The following is a 15528-nucleotide window of genomic DNA, read 5'->3' on the forward strand; positions in this document are numbered from 1 at the left end:
GCCCACATCTGCAGCAGCCCACATAAAAAAATTGGGGCTGTCATTTAACTTTGTTGGGTGGTGCACTTTAGTAAGGTAGAATCTGCCATTAAAAAACCCTCTGACACATCTTAACTTTGAAAAAAAAATTTGCTTTGATATATTTGTTCTGAAGCAAAGGATTACAAAAGCAGGCATTTTGGTTCTGTGACCACTGTGCAGTCAAATGCACAATCGGTTACCCCACCCCCACCCACAAATCTTTGTTCTGCTCATTCTCATGCAAGAGAGCAAAGTTATACAAGAATCTATGAAAATCACTTTTAAAATGACACCTTCCTGGGTCATGGACAGGTCTGCTACCTGCAGCAGGTTGCAAGGTGCAGAGAAGGGAGCAAGAGCGACAGGCAGCAAAGGGGAGATTGTTCAGAGCACAGGTGAGCCCCGTCACCTACCTAGAGCCTGGGTCCCCGTGCAGGGGGGATGGTTGCATAGTGGGCTTCTGCAATGGGCCTTGCCCCAAAGGGGAGGTAGTTCCATGATTTCCAGATCCCATGGGCTGTCTTGGGACACCTGACACACCACCAACACCGACACCAGGGGGCAGGGATCCACCAGACACACCAACACCAAGACCCATGCTAGTCCCATGAGACATGGCAGGCAGGCTATGACCCTGAACATGCACTTGCGCGCACGCATGCGCCTGCAGCTGCCCAGGGGCCAAAGAGGGAACACCAGAGGACATCACTCCATGACCTGCTGCTTGGACCCCCATGGGAGAGGTGGGACCCCCACTGGCATCCATGCCATGGCTGGCATACCTGGGGTGGGAGTCGCGCCGGTAAGGCATGGGCCCAGGATTGTAGGGAACCCCAGCTGCAGCCTTCTGCAAGACGCCGGCCTGCATTGCTGACTGTGGACCACCTGCATGTGGTGTTGTGCTGCCACCGGTCATGGTGGTGTTGCCATAGGCCTGAGGGTTGTGAGTGAAGGGCCCACTTTGTGTGGCTGGTGTCACGCCCCAAATGGTGGTGACCACTGACAGCGACTGATGCCCTGTTTGTCCCTGTGTGGGGCCGCCCCAGCCTCCATCACCACTGCAAGCACAACAGAAAAAAAAAAATGATTAATAAAAAAAAATTTTAATGCATTTTTTTCAGTTGAACACTGCGAGCTTGCATGAGGACATGCACACATGTTAAGAACAGACATTATTCACTTACAGATACACGTATTTGCATCTTCATGCACACACCTTGGCATTTTTGCTATCTTATCTTGAAAAGGAAAATCTAGAAGAAACCAACATTTTACAACTAAAAGTCGTTGTCCTCTTTCAAGTACAAAACATTCTCCTACCAGCCAGGTTTACTAGTCTCTCAAACACACACACAGGGTGAGAAGAATGTGGGAAGGGGAGAGAGAGAGAGAACTAAATTTCTGAGAATAGCTGCAATGGAATAATCTTGTGCTGGAAAACAAAAACATTTCTGGCAAAATGTAGCCTCCTCCCACGCATATCTCCCTAGCCACAGAAGTCTAAGCATTTGGGTGGAAACCGATTCCAAACTCTCTGCAGGCTGGCACCGCGGGCCCCCCGTCCCTGTCAGATAATGCAATTCAAATTATAGCCTGCTCCAGCTTCCATAGCCGGGCAAAGGACTGTGATCGGCGGGGGAGTGTTCTTCCAGCAGCAAGGAGAGGTGAGGTGGCCTAAACACACCCCACGCACACACAGATGCACACACACACGTGCAAAATCTGGGCGCGCAACACCTATAAAAAGTGAGGAGTAAGAGGTGACAAGTCGGCAGGAGAGTGTTGTCCTAACCGTGAGCGTGTACCTTGAAGCTTTGTTTGAACTGCTGTGCGCATGTATATTGATGAGCCGCCAGCGACATCACACCGGGAGCAGCATGACGTCGGCCGCAGTATGAAAATAGCACCGGCTGATCTCTGCTCTATCACGATTTCACCAACACGGCCGTCCACCCGTCCGCCCGCCCATCTCACCATCACACGACCATCTTGCTAGCCTCCTCCTGCAGCTCCTCGACTCTCCATCATCTGCCCAACACTCCTATCATCTACACCAACTCGCCTGCTACACAATTATTTACACAGGGTCAACTGTTCACACAATCGACAGAAATGTTTCATCTCCCGCCCCCCAACTGTTCGTTATTCTCAAATATTCCCGGCATCTGCTGGAATCTGTCGCCAGAATGGTTCGCCACTGGGTCAGTTATTGGTCGGGGGACAAAGTTGGTAAATAAATAACTGCGGGTAAGGTAGTAAATGTAACAGTTACTGAGACTGGTTATAACCGGCGGTCAATTAACCAGCAGCCTCCCGCCCCCCCCCCCCTGCCAGCACTGCTGTGAACAGACTGAAGCACAACTGTGAACATAACAAGTGGACGCCTTCCTCGCTTTCTTCGAGTCTCACTTTTTTTTTTTTTCTTAGCCATGTGCATCCCTCCCGCACACTGTGTGACCATCACAACCCCCTCCCCAACACTTCCTGTCCCTCCCGAAAAATTAAGGCTCTTTCAAACTGGAGTTGCAAAAAGAATCCAACGGGCACAAACGAGCACAAGGCTCGGGTGTTTTGGAAAGGGATTTGCAAAAGTGCGAGCCTTGGGTCGCCATCAAGTATTAATCGCCTTGCCTGTAGCCGCCCCGCCACTGCGCCTGCGTCAGGCTGTGGGCAGATGCTGAACTAACGCCATATTGATCCTGGACCGTCTAATTGAATGCTGCCTGGGCCGTATCCTGGGCGGGAGCGGCAAGTAGCAAACATTGTCTGCTGCAGACCCCGGGGTCGCCCAGCCCTCTGCCAGCGGCCAACCGGGTGGTGTCGGGTGTGGGGAGGCAAGGGGCGCCGCGGTGACGACTGTGACATGCTGATGATGACAGTCAGGATGGCTGGAGGGGCGGAGAGGATGGAAGCTCGCTCTCTAACTCTCTCTTTCCTCTCCACCATCGATATCTAAGACAGTGAAGGCGATAATGTCATCAACACTCAAGGTCGCCCTCTCCCCTCTCTCACCCACCAGCCTGTGATGGCGATGTCACCAGTGTCCTCCATGGCCCCGTGTGAAGTCGGTGTCACAGAGCCAGACAATGTGGGGCCTGTTTACTGCACGCGGGGCTCCCCACCTCGCCAAACGGCAACGTTGAATAAACACAAGCAGGCGCACGCACGCACGCACACGCACGCTGGTGACGTGATCAGCATTGTTGTTGCGACACTCAGCTGCGGAGAAACAAAGAAGTAGGTGGCCTGTCTACGCACTTGTATTGCCATCGTCCTCGGATGTTGGGCACACGACAGGTATCGGACACAAGTGCAACAAACGCGCGGCGTGACAGTCATACCTGTAACTTCCTCACCTCCATACTCTGCTCGTGTCGCAAGACAGGTGAGAGCGTGACCTTTCAGCACGACCGGCAACACCGACAGAGAAATACAAACAGCCGGTACAATATAAAAACTTGACTGTCCTCGTCCTCATCTTCATGACGAGCCAGGAAGATTCTCTTGAAGGAAGTGTGTGCAAGTTGCCATACAAACTTCAGTAAATGCCTAAGCACCTTGTGCACACATCATATCTTTCCCAAGGACAGCAAACATTCAGGGTGTCCAAACATGAAAACAGGGTCTCTCTCTCTCACACACACACACTCACTGTATCTTGGGGCGCAGAGACGACATTAGCAGAGCTAGCATCTTCCGCCATAGCCTGGCAGCATCTACCCCGTTTACGGCACCCTGGCAACTGAGATCCTTGAGATGTCATACCTCAGGTGGATGACAACACATCAATGTCTGTCAGTCAGACACAAGCTGCGTGACATCAGGAAAGGGTGGCGCACCGCCAGGGACAACCACATGTCAAACACCGGGCTCTACAGGGGGCACGACTGACAGCACAAAGACCTGATAAGACCCTACCATCATACCACCATCAAACCATCATACCACCCTCAAGACAGGTCCACACAAGACCAACTGACCTAGACCCTACCATCATACCACCACCAAGACACAACACAAGACCTCAGCAGTCCGCTGGAGGAGAGTCACCAGGCAACATCCCAGTCCGAGCTCCACAGCAAACAACGAAGCCCCGACTTCTTTTTGCCAAAGAGTCTGGGAACAAAAACAAAAATACAAAACCAACGACTCTTGTACGAATCACGGTCGTCACACTCGTAGTTTGGTGACACTTTGACCACGCTTGGTGGACGCCGCGGTAGTTTACGGACGGGGTGACCTGGGCAGGTGCGAGTGGTGGACCTTGTCAGCTGCCGTGTGTGTCTAGCATCGTGCCTCTACCTTCCCATCCCCAACAACCACCACTTCTCCTACCCATAAACCTAACGAGGGGCACCAAAGGTCTGACTCTCGCCAATCGTGAGACTTCGTTGTGCAAGTCTAGCAACATTTTATTTCCACATACTCAGTCTCAAAACAAATTAAACATCACTGCTATTTTCAGGACAGAAAATGATGCGCAAAGACATCCACAGCCTCGGAGCCAAACATCTTGCGTAACCATCGCATCAATAAGCAGCCTGCGGTTGTGTGCACATCGTCTATGGGCGGGTACAGCCAGTGCGTGTCTACAGAGAGAGAGAGGAGACCAGTCCTTCCACAGGACAAGTAGTAGTCTGCAGACTGATTGCTTCACTCTCATCACTCATCACCTTTATCATCATCAGCGAGCGGCCTGTGCAACAGCAGTAAGGATGGTTTCTCACATCACTTGTTGCGTCGTCGACACCCTCATCTGCTGCAGCAAGCCGTCGAGCGACCCCACGCGCATGAGCACGCACAGCCTCCTTTCATTTTGTTTTACTTCTCAACACCACCTTCCCGTTCCTAGGTTCATCATAAGCTCTGTGCTCTGACATTACAATTTACCTGTTTGTGTTCTACTGTTGTTCGTGTCGATCGTTAATCTGTTCTTGCCCCCGTGGGCGCCATGTCTTCTCCATACCCATGTCAGCGTGCATCGTTTGTGTAATGTCAGGGTAGGGGTGACAGCCCCACACACTCCACCAGCGGCTTAGACTAGACCACGTGACGTCCCCCCCCCACTCCGCCGACAGATTGACCGCACTGACGTCACAAGGGAGACTGGCGACATCAAGCTGTCATGACATTCACTGACATCACAACACCACTGCAGCAAGGTGAAGGACACCTCACGACCCTGCGCTCGGATCCTGCAACAACAGCAGCAATCTTTTTGTATCCCCCGGAGCCGCCCTTTAACACTGATAATCATGGCGGGAGGTGCGGCTGTGACGTGCCGTGACGTTCAGTACGCTCGGCAGAGAGAGAGAGGGGGGGGGAGATATCTGTACGCACACCCACCACTCAGCAGCACGTTACATGCAGCAGTCGGCGGCGCTGGTTGTGGGCGCGATACTTGGTGATGGTGAGTCCTTGTCGGAACACCAGGACAAAGCTCACAGGATGCAGGCCCCGTGTTGTCATCACCTCTCTTACAATCTGACGACACTGTCATCGACATCAGCCTCGTGATGTTGGCAGACATGCGCGTGAACACAGTGTCGCCCAGCTAACGGACACCTACAGCCGTAGCCGCACATACACAATGGTACAAGTCACTGAGAAAGTTAGTCATTCATGTACAACAACTTACAGAAACGTCGAGAAAGTCTCCATCGCCCCCTGGCCAGCAACACGCGACAGTTTGTTCAAGGGGATGGGGGGAGGAGAGATAAGGTCCGTTTATAAACATATTGTAAGCAGGGACTTGACCTTTCACCCCTATGATTTGACAGGTGGAAAAAATCGGACTGAACAGGTTATGGGGCCAGGCGACACGGCTGTTGGAGGGAGCGACCGGGGGTTCGACCAGGGAGGGGGGCGCAGGGAGGGGTGCATGTGTAGAGGCCGTCAGGTCGCCACTGGACGAGTCGGGGTTGTGTCCCTTTCGTCCCCTGATGCCACACGTTGGTGAGGAGGACGGTCGGGGCCGGCACCTGAACGGCCGGGACAAACAAACAAGTCAACACAGTCGTGGAGACATTGCCTCTGAAAAACCTGGCGATTGGGTGTTACGTCACTAGCTGCTGTCACGTGACGTTCAGACCCCCCCCCCAAACTCCACATACACAGAGTACGAGACTAGCGGACATCTCACCCACCCACCCATCCACACACACGAGACTAACACTCGCTAAAGACAAACTCCAATTGTTTTTGTTTCTATTTCTGGCTGGCTCTCTAGTTGGTCCTGCTGTAGTTACTGAGCGACCAGGACGATCCGGTGGATCCTTGTCATGAGTAGAAAGACTGTCATCTTAGCACTGAAGTGAGACGCTCTGTCGATGAAGGCTGTCAAGCAGAAGACATGTTTCAATAAATTCTGTATTTTGTTACGGTCGCTGCCAAAGCACTCGATAAACATACCTGCCCTAATCCTCTCAATAAAACCCTGTTTCTTCCACTTCCACCAGTGAAACTATCTCCCCCCTCTCTCCCCCACACACACACCTTGACCAGCACGACCAGGGGTTTGTTTGGGTGGGTGGGAGGACTGTCGACAGACTATAGACCAGAAGGCGCGGGCATCTGTGTGTGTGTCCAGAAACAGTTGCGCCTTAGGAACGAACAGACAAAGGACAAGAAACTGTCTTTACTTTCATGGACGTGACGTACATGGGCGATAACTCACTGTGCAGGGACCTCGAACCATCCCCATCCCTCCCCCAGAAACAAAAGTAAAGCAAGACATGGCGATGATAGGCGATGACAGTGTACACCAGAGATGTGACAGGGAGATAATCAGCACGCCCCAGTGACGCCGCTTATTTCCGGGTCAGCGATTTAGCGCCTGAACTTATCAATGGTTCAGTGGGTTTGTGTACGAACTTAATTATAGTAACAACAAAACACGCTGGTCTTAATGAGTTGCACTGGTCTTAATAATTACCATCTTACACATGTGCAAGAGGATAAGAAGATGTGTCGAGTTACCTCCCCATTTGACAAGTGACAATCAGGGTGATGTCAAGGTGGTCAACGCTGGAAAGCCATCCTTCCCCTTCACTCATCACAACCAAGGTGCAACACCAGTGTGTCTATCCACGCACAGACTCCCCCACCACCACCTGTGAGTACACGAGAGGGTCGGGCAATCCCAGACACCACCAGCGATGACAGGCAATATATAATAACAAACCAACACGGTTCAACCAATAAAAACATCTCCACAAAGTCTGGCGCAGTGAAAACACGCACACCTGTGAGCTCAGAGCAGGACACACAGCAACTCGAGTTGGTAGTACAGGTGACAGCAGCTGACACAATGTACAGCAAACAGACTTCAACAACAAATACAGCAGAAACTAAACAACAACAACACCCAAAACATCGACAACAAAAACGACATCGGAACACGAAACAGAGAAATGTGCAGGAGAAGGCAAACAAGAGGAAGATGGAGAGCCCGGCGAAGAATGCCAGCAATGGCAGGAATGTGCGGCCGTCGATCGAAAAAGGGAGAGCATGCAGCGGTCAGAGCAGCGCGCCGGAAGAATGTGGAGGCAAATCAACGATGGAGATGAGTCTCTACTGGGAAAGGTGCGAGCGAGAGGTGTGCTGGGGGGAGGCGAGGGGAGGGAGCTGGGCCCCTTCTCGCTCACAGGAAACCACGTGGATTTCATCCAAACGGCTGCGGCATCTCTTGATCCCATTCTGCAAGACAGGCTCCTCCCTACCTGTCTGGTGGCTGCCGCCGCTCAACTATGCGCTGGTGCTGGTGGTGCTGGTGCTTGGTGCTGAACTCAACTAACCTCGCACGCAAGGGAGACAAACAGGAGAGAGAGACTGTTGGAGAGGACGACTCGTGAGAGGCAAGGTAACGCTCCCGTCTCCTCCACTCTGCCCCTCGCTGGGGTCACGTAAGACGTCAGCGGCGCTGGTGTTCACGGGAACTGTGGGAGGCAAGGGGGCAACTACCTTTCGCCTCCCTACCCTCGTGTTGTCAGCCTCACATTCACTTTTTCTCTCTCTCTGAGAGAGAGACACATCTCACTTGGCGAGTGGAGCACTTTCTGTGTTCGCCTCTCGTCAACAAGTCTCCCCCCTGCTCAGGTGACATGAGGGGGTGGGTGGGTAGGGGTCAGCGAGTAAACACGCGTGTAAACACGGCGGTGAACCCAAAGCTGCTGACGCACGGCCCACCTTTGCTGCCGTCAGCAGCCCGCCGTCATGCGCCCTGACCTTGACCCAGCGCCACCCAACCTTTGACCCCTGCCAGGTAACCACGTCAGTCGTGCTCGCACTGCACCGCCCCCCCCCCCCCGATCAACAGTGACAATTTCACTTCCTTCCACCCTTTCCCCACCCAGCTAGTCTCCGATACACACGAACGCACGCGCCGTCACGTGCACGCACGCCTGCCGTTGGAGTCTATCTGACTGCCACCTATCGGCGGCTGAGGGAAAGCTAACTCCGCGTTATCTCAGTCACTTCCTGTGTCGGGACGACTGGATGTTTGGTAGCCAGCGGCTACACGGCCGTGCTACTGGAGACTGGACGCCTCGTTAGCACTGACCCTAGGTCACACTCCACCACGCCTGCTATCTGTAAACAACAACAACACACGGCGAAGTAGGGCGTGTCAGTTTTTAACCCCTTCTCTCACGTCCTTCATCCCACCAACATCCATGGCGAGCAACACACACACACTGCTGCACCATCAGCAGCAACTCATCTACAAACTGCGCATGTCCGTCCACTACGTGCACTCATGTCCAGTATTCTGGCCTCGCGCGTGCGTGCAGACAAGCTAACAAACCGAAGAATCATAGGGGGGAGGGGGGGGGCAAACTCCTCAACTAGTTACATGCTGAAGGGAGGGGGGTGTTGATGTGACACTTGTTACAGTCTGATGTAACTGAGACACACCAGGGTGTGAACACAACCAGACGCCGACATTGACAGACCTCTACACGACACCATAATAAACACTGGATGTAAACAGAGGCCGTGACACTGTACACACCAACAGGACAGCACGTGAACAGTGTTTACAATAAACAATGAGTTGACACAGTGAACAGTACGCGGGGGTGGGGGGGCGTGACTAGACACCTACACCGTGGATTTCACCAGCATATCGCCAAGGAATGCCACGTTCGGCGGCAACAATTCACATCAACCACCAGCTAAAGTCAAGCAGGCAGCTCCCCTGTCCCTCCCTGCCCCCCATACCCATCCCCACAGTGAGCAGACTTTGTGCCCCGCATGTTGCTGCGATGAGAGAAGAGGAAATGGTGGTGGTGGTGGTGGTGTGGGGTAGCGGCGCCCACCATGCACGCTGGCAAGACAACTGGAGAAGTCCGTCATAAACATCAACAGCGAGCACAAGGTAACTGCTCCTCTCCTCCCTTCTCTGAAATAACATCAAGAAGCGGGTGCAAGGGAGACTGGGGTGGCCACCGTCTGACGCTAGTCGCCAGCGCGCGCAGTTACATTCTTAGACAATACAGTTACATTACATACAACACTGCTAACACACCTCACACACAGAGTTTAGTATATATTCCTAGACAACACAGATACATTACATACAACACTGTTAATACACCTCACACACACAGTTTAGAATACACACAAAGTCCAAAGTTCTTAACATCCTGAACTAGACACCACAGGGTCACGCATAAAAATACTGCGCCGCCTGTGACACGCATCTACTGTTACTGTTACACAGACACACCGATGTAACACACATCTACAGTTACTACTACACACAGACACACCGATGTAACACACATCTACAGTTACTACTACACACAGACACACCGATGTAACACACATCTACAGTTACTACTACACACAGACACACCGACACATAAAGTCTGTCAGAGCCCACAGCCAGCGAGTGTCGCTATCCAGGTAACGCGATCGCGTCGTGTTGCAGATGATGTCAGAGGCAGATAACGGCGTGTGAGGTGGACAGGTGGTGCACGGCCACGGCAGGTCTACAAGGTCGGCAGGACGAGGGACGAGATAGGGGGGGGGAGGAGGAGGTAGGGGGACAACAGCGAGAAGCCAGCTGGCAAAGGTGTAGGTCTCCACAGTCCGGCCGCATGGACGGCCCTCCCCGCCATCCCCAGTGTAGTCGGGCCTCCAGGTGTAAGAGGGGGGTTCGCTGAAGGCTGTTAACGCCCGTTGTTATGACAACGCTTTCGCTCTCCCCTACCCCCACCCAGCCACAAGATACGAGGCTCTATGCCAGCACCTCCAGCACCCTCCCCTCCCGCTGTCCCTCCAGCCCCGCTGTGGCCGCGAGGATTACCGGGATGCCCTGAAACAAGGGACAGAAGTCAGCCTAACCCTGGCGAGTCAACAACAGCCACCGTCCTTGTCCGCTCGCGTCAGGGGTGGGGGTTGGGGTAGGATGGGGGCAGGGTAATGATAAGGTTGATAAGCTGACGACATGTCAATGGGCACCTGTTTGCAGGACCGGTTGTCGGGTGTGTTTTTTTTTTTTGTGTGTGTACGTGATTTACTTCCAGTGTTCTCTCCCCTAGTAGTGAGAAATCCCGGCTAAGTTGTCCGCCTAATCAATCAACCGAGCAACTCGTGGACTCTACATCGTTCACCTCCAGTGACCACGAGATGGCCCGAGGTCACAGGCGATGTAACCCACACACGATCGTATCCTCCAGACGCTTGTACTACCCGATCGTCCCCGCAAGCCAGTCATGATCAGCTCAACAGATAAACCCTTCTCGGGACACTGAACCCTGCTGGAGCTGGGGCTGCTGACATAATTCGCTCCGCTGGTCAGCCTGTACCTGAGGTTGGAGGCGAGGATACACAGATGGAGCACACAGCCGCTGAGAAAGCTCGCCACAGAGGTTTGTCTCAAACGGCGGCAAACAATTCCGAGGCGGCCGCTCCATTATTTATTAAAACATCAAACTTTGGCGGACAAATGGCTGCTGCGTCCGTTTCCATGTCTATGCAAGGACGGCTGCCAATGATATTTCCGCGTCGCCAACAAGGTTCTAGGCCCGACGAACCACTCAGCGGCGCGCGTGTAACTTGCCGCGAGCTATGGCACTCCTGCACCCCCTTCTCCCCCACCCCAGGCACCAGCAGACAGACGGGTGCATGAAACAAGTGTGTGGAATGCTTGCAGCTCTCATGAAGTCATCATCCACAAGATCTCCCGCAGCTTGGGCCGCATGCACCTTGCCAACTTTCTGTCCGACTCCAGGCTGCTTCCAGTGTTGTCCCCCTTGCTTCCATTGCACCCATCCCCGTTTCCCTCCCCTTGTCTGCCTAAATCCTCGCCTGCTGTCTTCACCTGAGCAGAATCAAGACCAGCAGGGCAAACGTCAACAGCGATGGCGCCGAAACCCTTCTCGCCAGCTTCAACCGTTCTTGTGACAACTGAAAGTCAGCATCCACCTCTCGCAGTACCTGCACATCCACAGACAACACAGCCCACGGACACACAACCTCTACATTAGGCCCAGCTATATCGATGAGGCTGCTTTTTCACCGGTCTCGTTTATAGACACCCCTGCAAAAGAAAAAAAAAGTAGTGCCTAAGACTGACCATTAGAGAATAAAGGAGTGTGACAGTCCATCGTGAGATGAGGCGTCAGGCTTCTGGTGCTCCCCATCCTCTTAGCACCTTGTAAATGTTGGTGGCATAGGTTACACTTAGGCTGTGTTAATACCTGTACAGTATGCCCCAATGTCAGTCAAGATGCTTTCCCAGTGACACTACACTGACACTGTCAGCACTGTCGTTGTCCGTGTACTGCACGGCGCAGACAAGAGTCCAGACGAACCTGACGAGGACAGAAACGACGAGCTACGGTCAGGCTGATGGCGTCTCTTGGAGGGGAGGCTCTTCCGGGTACTGTTTGTACATGTTCACCATCCAAATGACAACAGAAAATACTGAGAGGATATACAGAGGAGTGGCCTTATAGATGCCATCCGCCAGGGGGTAAGGAAGCCTCTAGGCTCGTGGCGGCCCTGGAATCGGTGACCCCATCGCCCGCCAATGTCGAGAAGCAAGTGGCGGCCCGCGATACTGCCATTACGGCAAATCCGTTATAATACTACACAGAGCTCACTGCTCCGACTCTAGAAACAGAAGTTTGGCCACACTGTCCCTGTTTTATATTCAATATCTGTTGGCGTGGAATTCGGCGGCCCTTTCAGGGGCCGCCCTGCATCCGCCTCCAGGCGTAGGGGGGGATGAAAGGTGACTTGTCTAGAACTGACATCGTCTATCGTGTACATCCTATTCTGAAACAATCTAACATACGATCGGCACGCTTGCTTTTAAGATAACAAATCCTTTCAAGGGAGAAAACCCTGCTACTACACTACACACCGATAATCTTTCCTTCGTGGTGCATTGCAAGCAACAATATCAGGTGAGGAATAACATTAATTTTACAGGGGGTTACAAGGAGACAAGACAGGTCACACGGCTAACTGTAAAGAAATACCCGCTGCAAAGTCGCAGGTCTTTGGGTTTGACCCCCTGCCTCCTGCACAGCGAGCTCCAATTTACTTCTGCACAAAAGCCGATGAAACAAGTCTGCCCCTGCCCCGGCCCTACATATTGAAGAGGAAACTGTGTAAGGCCTGCAGTCAGTGATGTAAGTTGACACCGTGGTAGCGCCCTGTGCTCTCCGGGCCAGAAGACCACCAGCTTGAGTCTTGCTCCAGATACAGCGCCGAATGACCCGGAAATCGCAGTCAAACCTGGCGCACGCGCAGTGACCTACTTACCGCTGGCAACACGGTGTGTCGTGACCAAGTGGCCCAACAGATCACTCACTTGACCCTCATGGCCACACGTGTCAGCCATGTCCACTCCATCACACAAGATATAAATACACCCACCCGGCCATTGCCAGTCTATTGATCTCGAGAATATCAACCACCCTCTGTTTCTGGACCACTTTTGTTTTTCTTTCTGTAACAGTCGCTGTGTCGTTGACTACCCCACCACCGTACAAGCACCGTGCAAGTCTCGTTGCTGCGTGAAGTGGTCTCGGTGTGACGTAGGTGGCCACTCCGCGTGCGGATGCGCAGGCAGCTGCTCGTATGCGCAAGCGAGAAACAAGGACGTCACATGACCCGCAGCTCGACTAGCGCAGCGATTGGTTCCGTCTGTTGTGACGCAAACACAGACTTCTGGAAATTGACAACAATGGTCAGACAAACCCAGCACAATCCCTAAAATACTTGGTAGCGTTCAGTCCACTGTCACAAAGCCATGAAACTCTGTAAATGACTTTTGGTAAATACTGAACTAATCACTGAGCGGCGAACCTGTAGACAAAAACTGGAATACAGTAATCCCTCGTTTGTCCGGGAGATGCGTTCCAGAAACACCCGCAATAACCAAAATTCGCGAAATAGAAACGGTAATTTTTTCTGTATTTATATACTATATTAAGGTCCTATAAACCCTCTCCCATACTTTTGTGCTACATGAACTTTTCCCATTTCTGTAATAACCATACCCATACTGTTCTGAAAATGTCTAGTATCCTTACAGTAAATTAAAGAACACATAATATGTACCGTACTGTAGAGTAATACAATGAAAGACGACAATGAAAGTACACAACGAGCAATTGTACTGGGATACAATGCATCACTCTCTGGTTGGTCGCTTTTCTATCGTTTACAATTTTGAGTAGGTGTAGATATTCTCAGGCAAGAGGTGCTGGTTCTCGGTTCAGGGTTATTCCATGTACTGTTTACTGTAATTCATCTTAATTTTATTATTTATAATATTTCTTTATTGTTATAATTAAAATTAGTAATATATTTTTATACACTTTGGACTTTTTTCATTTAAAATTTCATAAAATATACATATTTTCAACCGATCGAATTTCGCAGAAAATCCGAGAAGAAGCGTAGATCTACGAATCATTTTTCACATCTCTTTCTTTTAAAAACCTGTGAAATAGTGAAGCCGGGAAAGGTGAGATGCAAAGTGGCGAGGGATTACTGTAGTCATAGAAATAGTTTCCATGGTTGACAGATGTCGAAACATTTAATGTTCTTAAAGTGCAACTGCAGCTATAAATAAATCAACCTTATTTTGTTCAAATAATTGTAGTTTTGCTAACAGAAAGTCCATTGTTGTTTTATACAGGACTAGCTCTCCAGATAGCCATATAAATCCAGAGTTTAAAAAAATCTGTAGCAGTGGGTAGGTCTGGTTAAACAGTCAACACCCCCACAACATCACCTCCAACTTCCTGTTGCTGTAAGCAGGGTCACCAACTTCCTGTTGCTGAAAGCAAGTCTGTTATATCCTCGCCTCTATCTATGCTCTTGGGTTTTCGCTCACTCCCCTGCCCCTCCCCTGTCCTTGCAGATGAGTTGCCTTCAGTTTCAGTTTCATCTACTGGAAATCTTAAGCATAAATAAATGCCAACAGAATCCCCCTCCATTATTGCTGATATTTATTGCTACAGCATTAGCTTTATGAGCAGAGATGCCAGAAACATTTCCAGGTGACCTAAAGGACCGCAATAATTCAAGGACTGAATATTTAAATAGCACAACAAAATAAGGCCCACTGTAAGATACCTTGTACACTGCATTTATTCTAAAGCTATTAAAAACACAGATATTTACATCTTTTGCCTGTGACCACCAACTCTCGGCTATAAATTAGACATTAAACGTCACATTATCAGTTATTAGTTTCTCTGAGCGGGATTGCTCGGTACACTGAAAGTTGTCAGGCTTTTGTAAAACCTGGAAAAGCAAACCTTAATTATTATTAGAAGCAGAAAACATTGGGACCATCTTCCTGTCTACCACTACCTGAAACTAAATTCACCAAGGGTGAAACCAAAACACAACTTTAATATTGACAACAAGCAATTATGCCGCCGTCCCTTCCACAGAAGTCTATTTTTCCCCACCAAACAAAGTACTAAATATAGCGCTTTCCTACTTTCTTAGCAAAAAAATCTCATAAAAATCTGTCAGCTACCTGCACATATAAGCATTCGCTATATATCAAAACTGATTATTGTATCTGCACAGATACACGTCACTTGGCAAAGATAAGAGATGCTTTCCAAGTGACTTCTTGTAAAAAATAGACCGATCACAAAGTGGATATTATCTCACCACTGTAATCAAAGTCAGACATTTCATGAATGGGTGCATGCCAGGAAATCATCAGTGACAAGGAGTGTCACTCCTGAACAATTAACTGTAAACCGATTTCTATGACACACTAATCTTACACTTGAATTATGCTCATTACCAAGGCATGCACACACACACACAGCACATTCATTATTCTGTCTCAAACTTTGGCTATAACCTACTTAAATGCAGGTCATTGCGGCATGTTTTAAATGAATGTGTGCTCATCTAGATAATATCGACTGTTATTTGTTCAGTGAAACCTCAGCCCAGCATCTGTATGACAGACATCACGAAGACTGATGTAACATGTGTTGTTCACAAGACAAGTAT

At 50.7% G+C, this 15528-nt stretch overlaps 1 protein-coding gene across 1 annotated transcript in view; it reads right to left on the reverse strand.

Annotated features, from left to right (window-relative positions):
- LOC112561407 (zinc finger MIZ domain-containing protein 1-like) overlaps positions 1–15528 on the reverse strand; it is a 171537-nt gene that overhangs the window by 16795 nt on the left and 139214 nt on the right. Inside the window, exon 6 of the mRNA XM_025233894.1 lies at positions 435–1079. Coding sequence (XP_025089679.1) covers positions 435–1079 — 645 coding nt within the window. The remainder of the gene's footprint in view (positions 1–434; positions 1080–15528) is intronic.

The sequence above is a fragment of the Pomacea canaliculata genome, linkage group LG1 (genome assembly GCF_003073045.1).
Source record: "Pomacea canaliculata isolate SZHN2017 linkage group LG1, ASM307304v1, whole genome shotgun sequence".
Classification (NCBI taxonomy): Eukaryota; Metazoa; Mollusca; class Gastropoda; order Architaenioglossa; family Ampullariidae; genus Pomacea; species Pomacea canaliculata.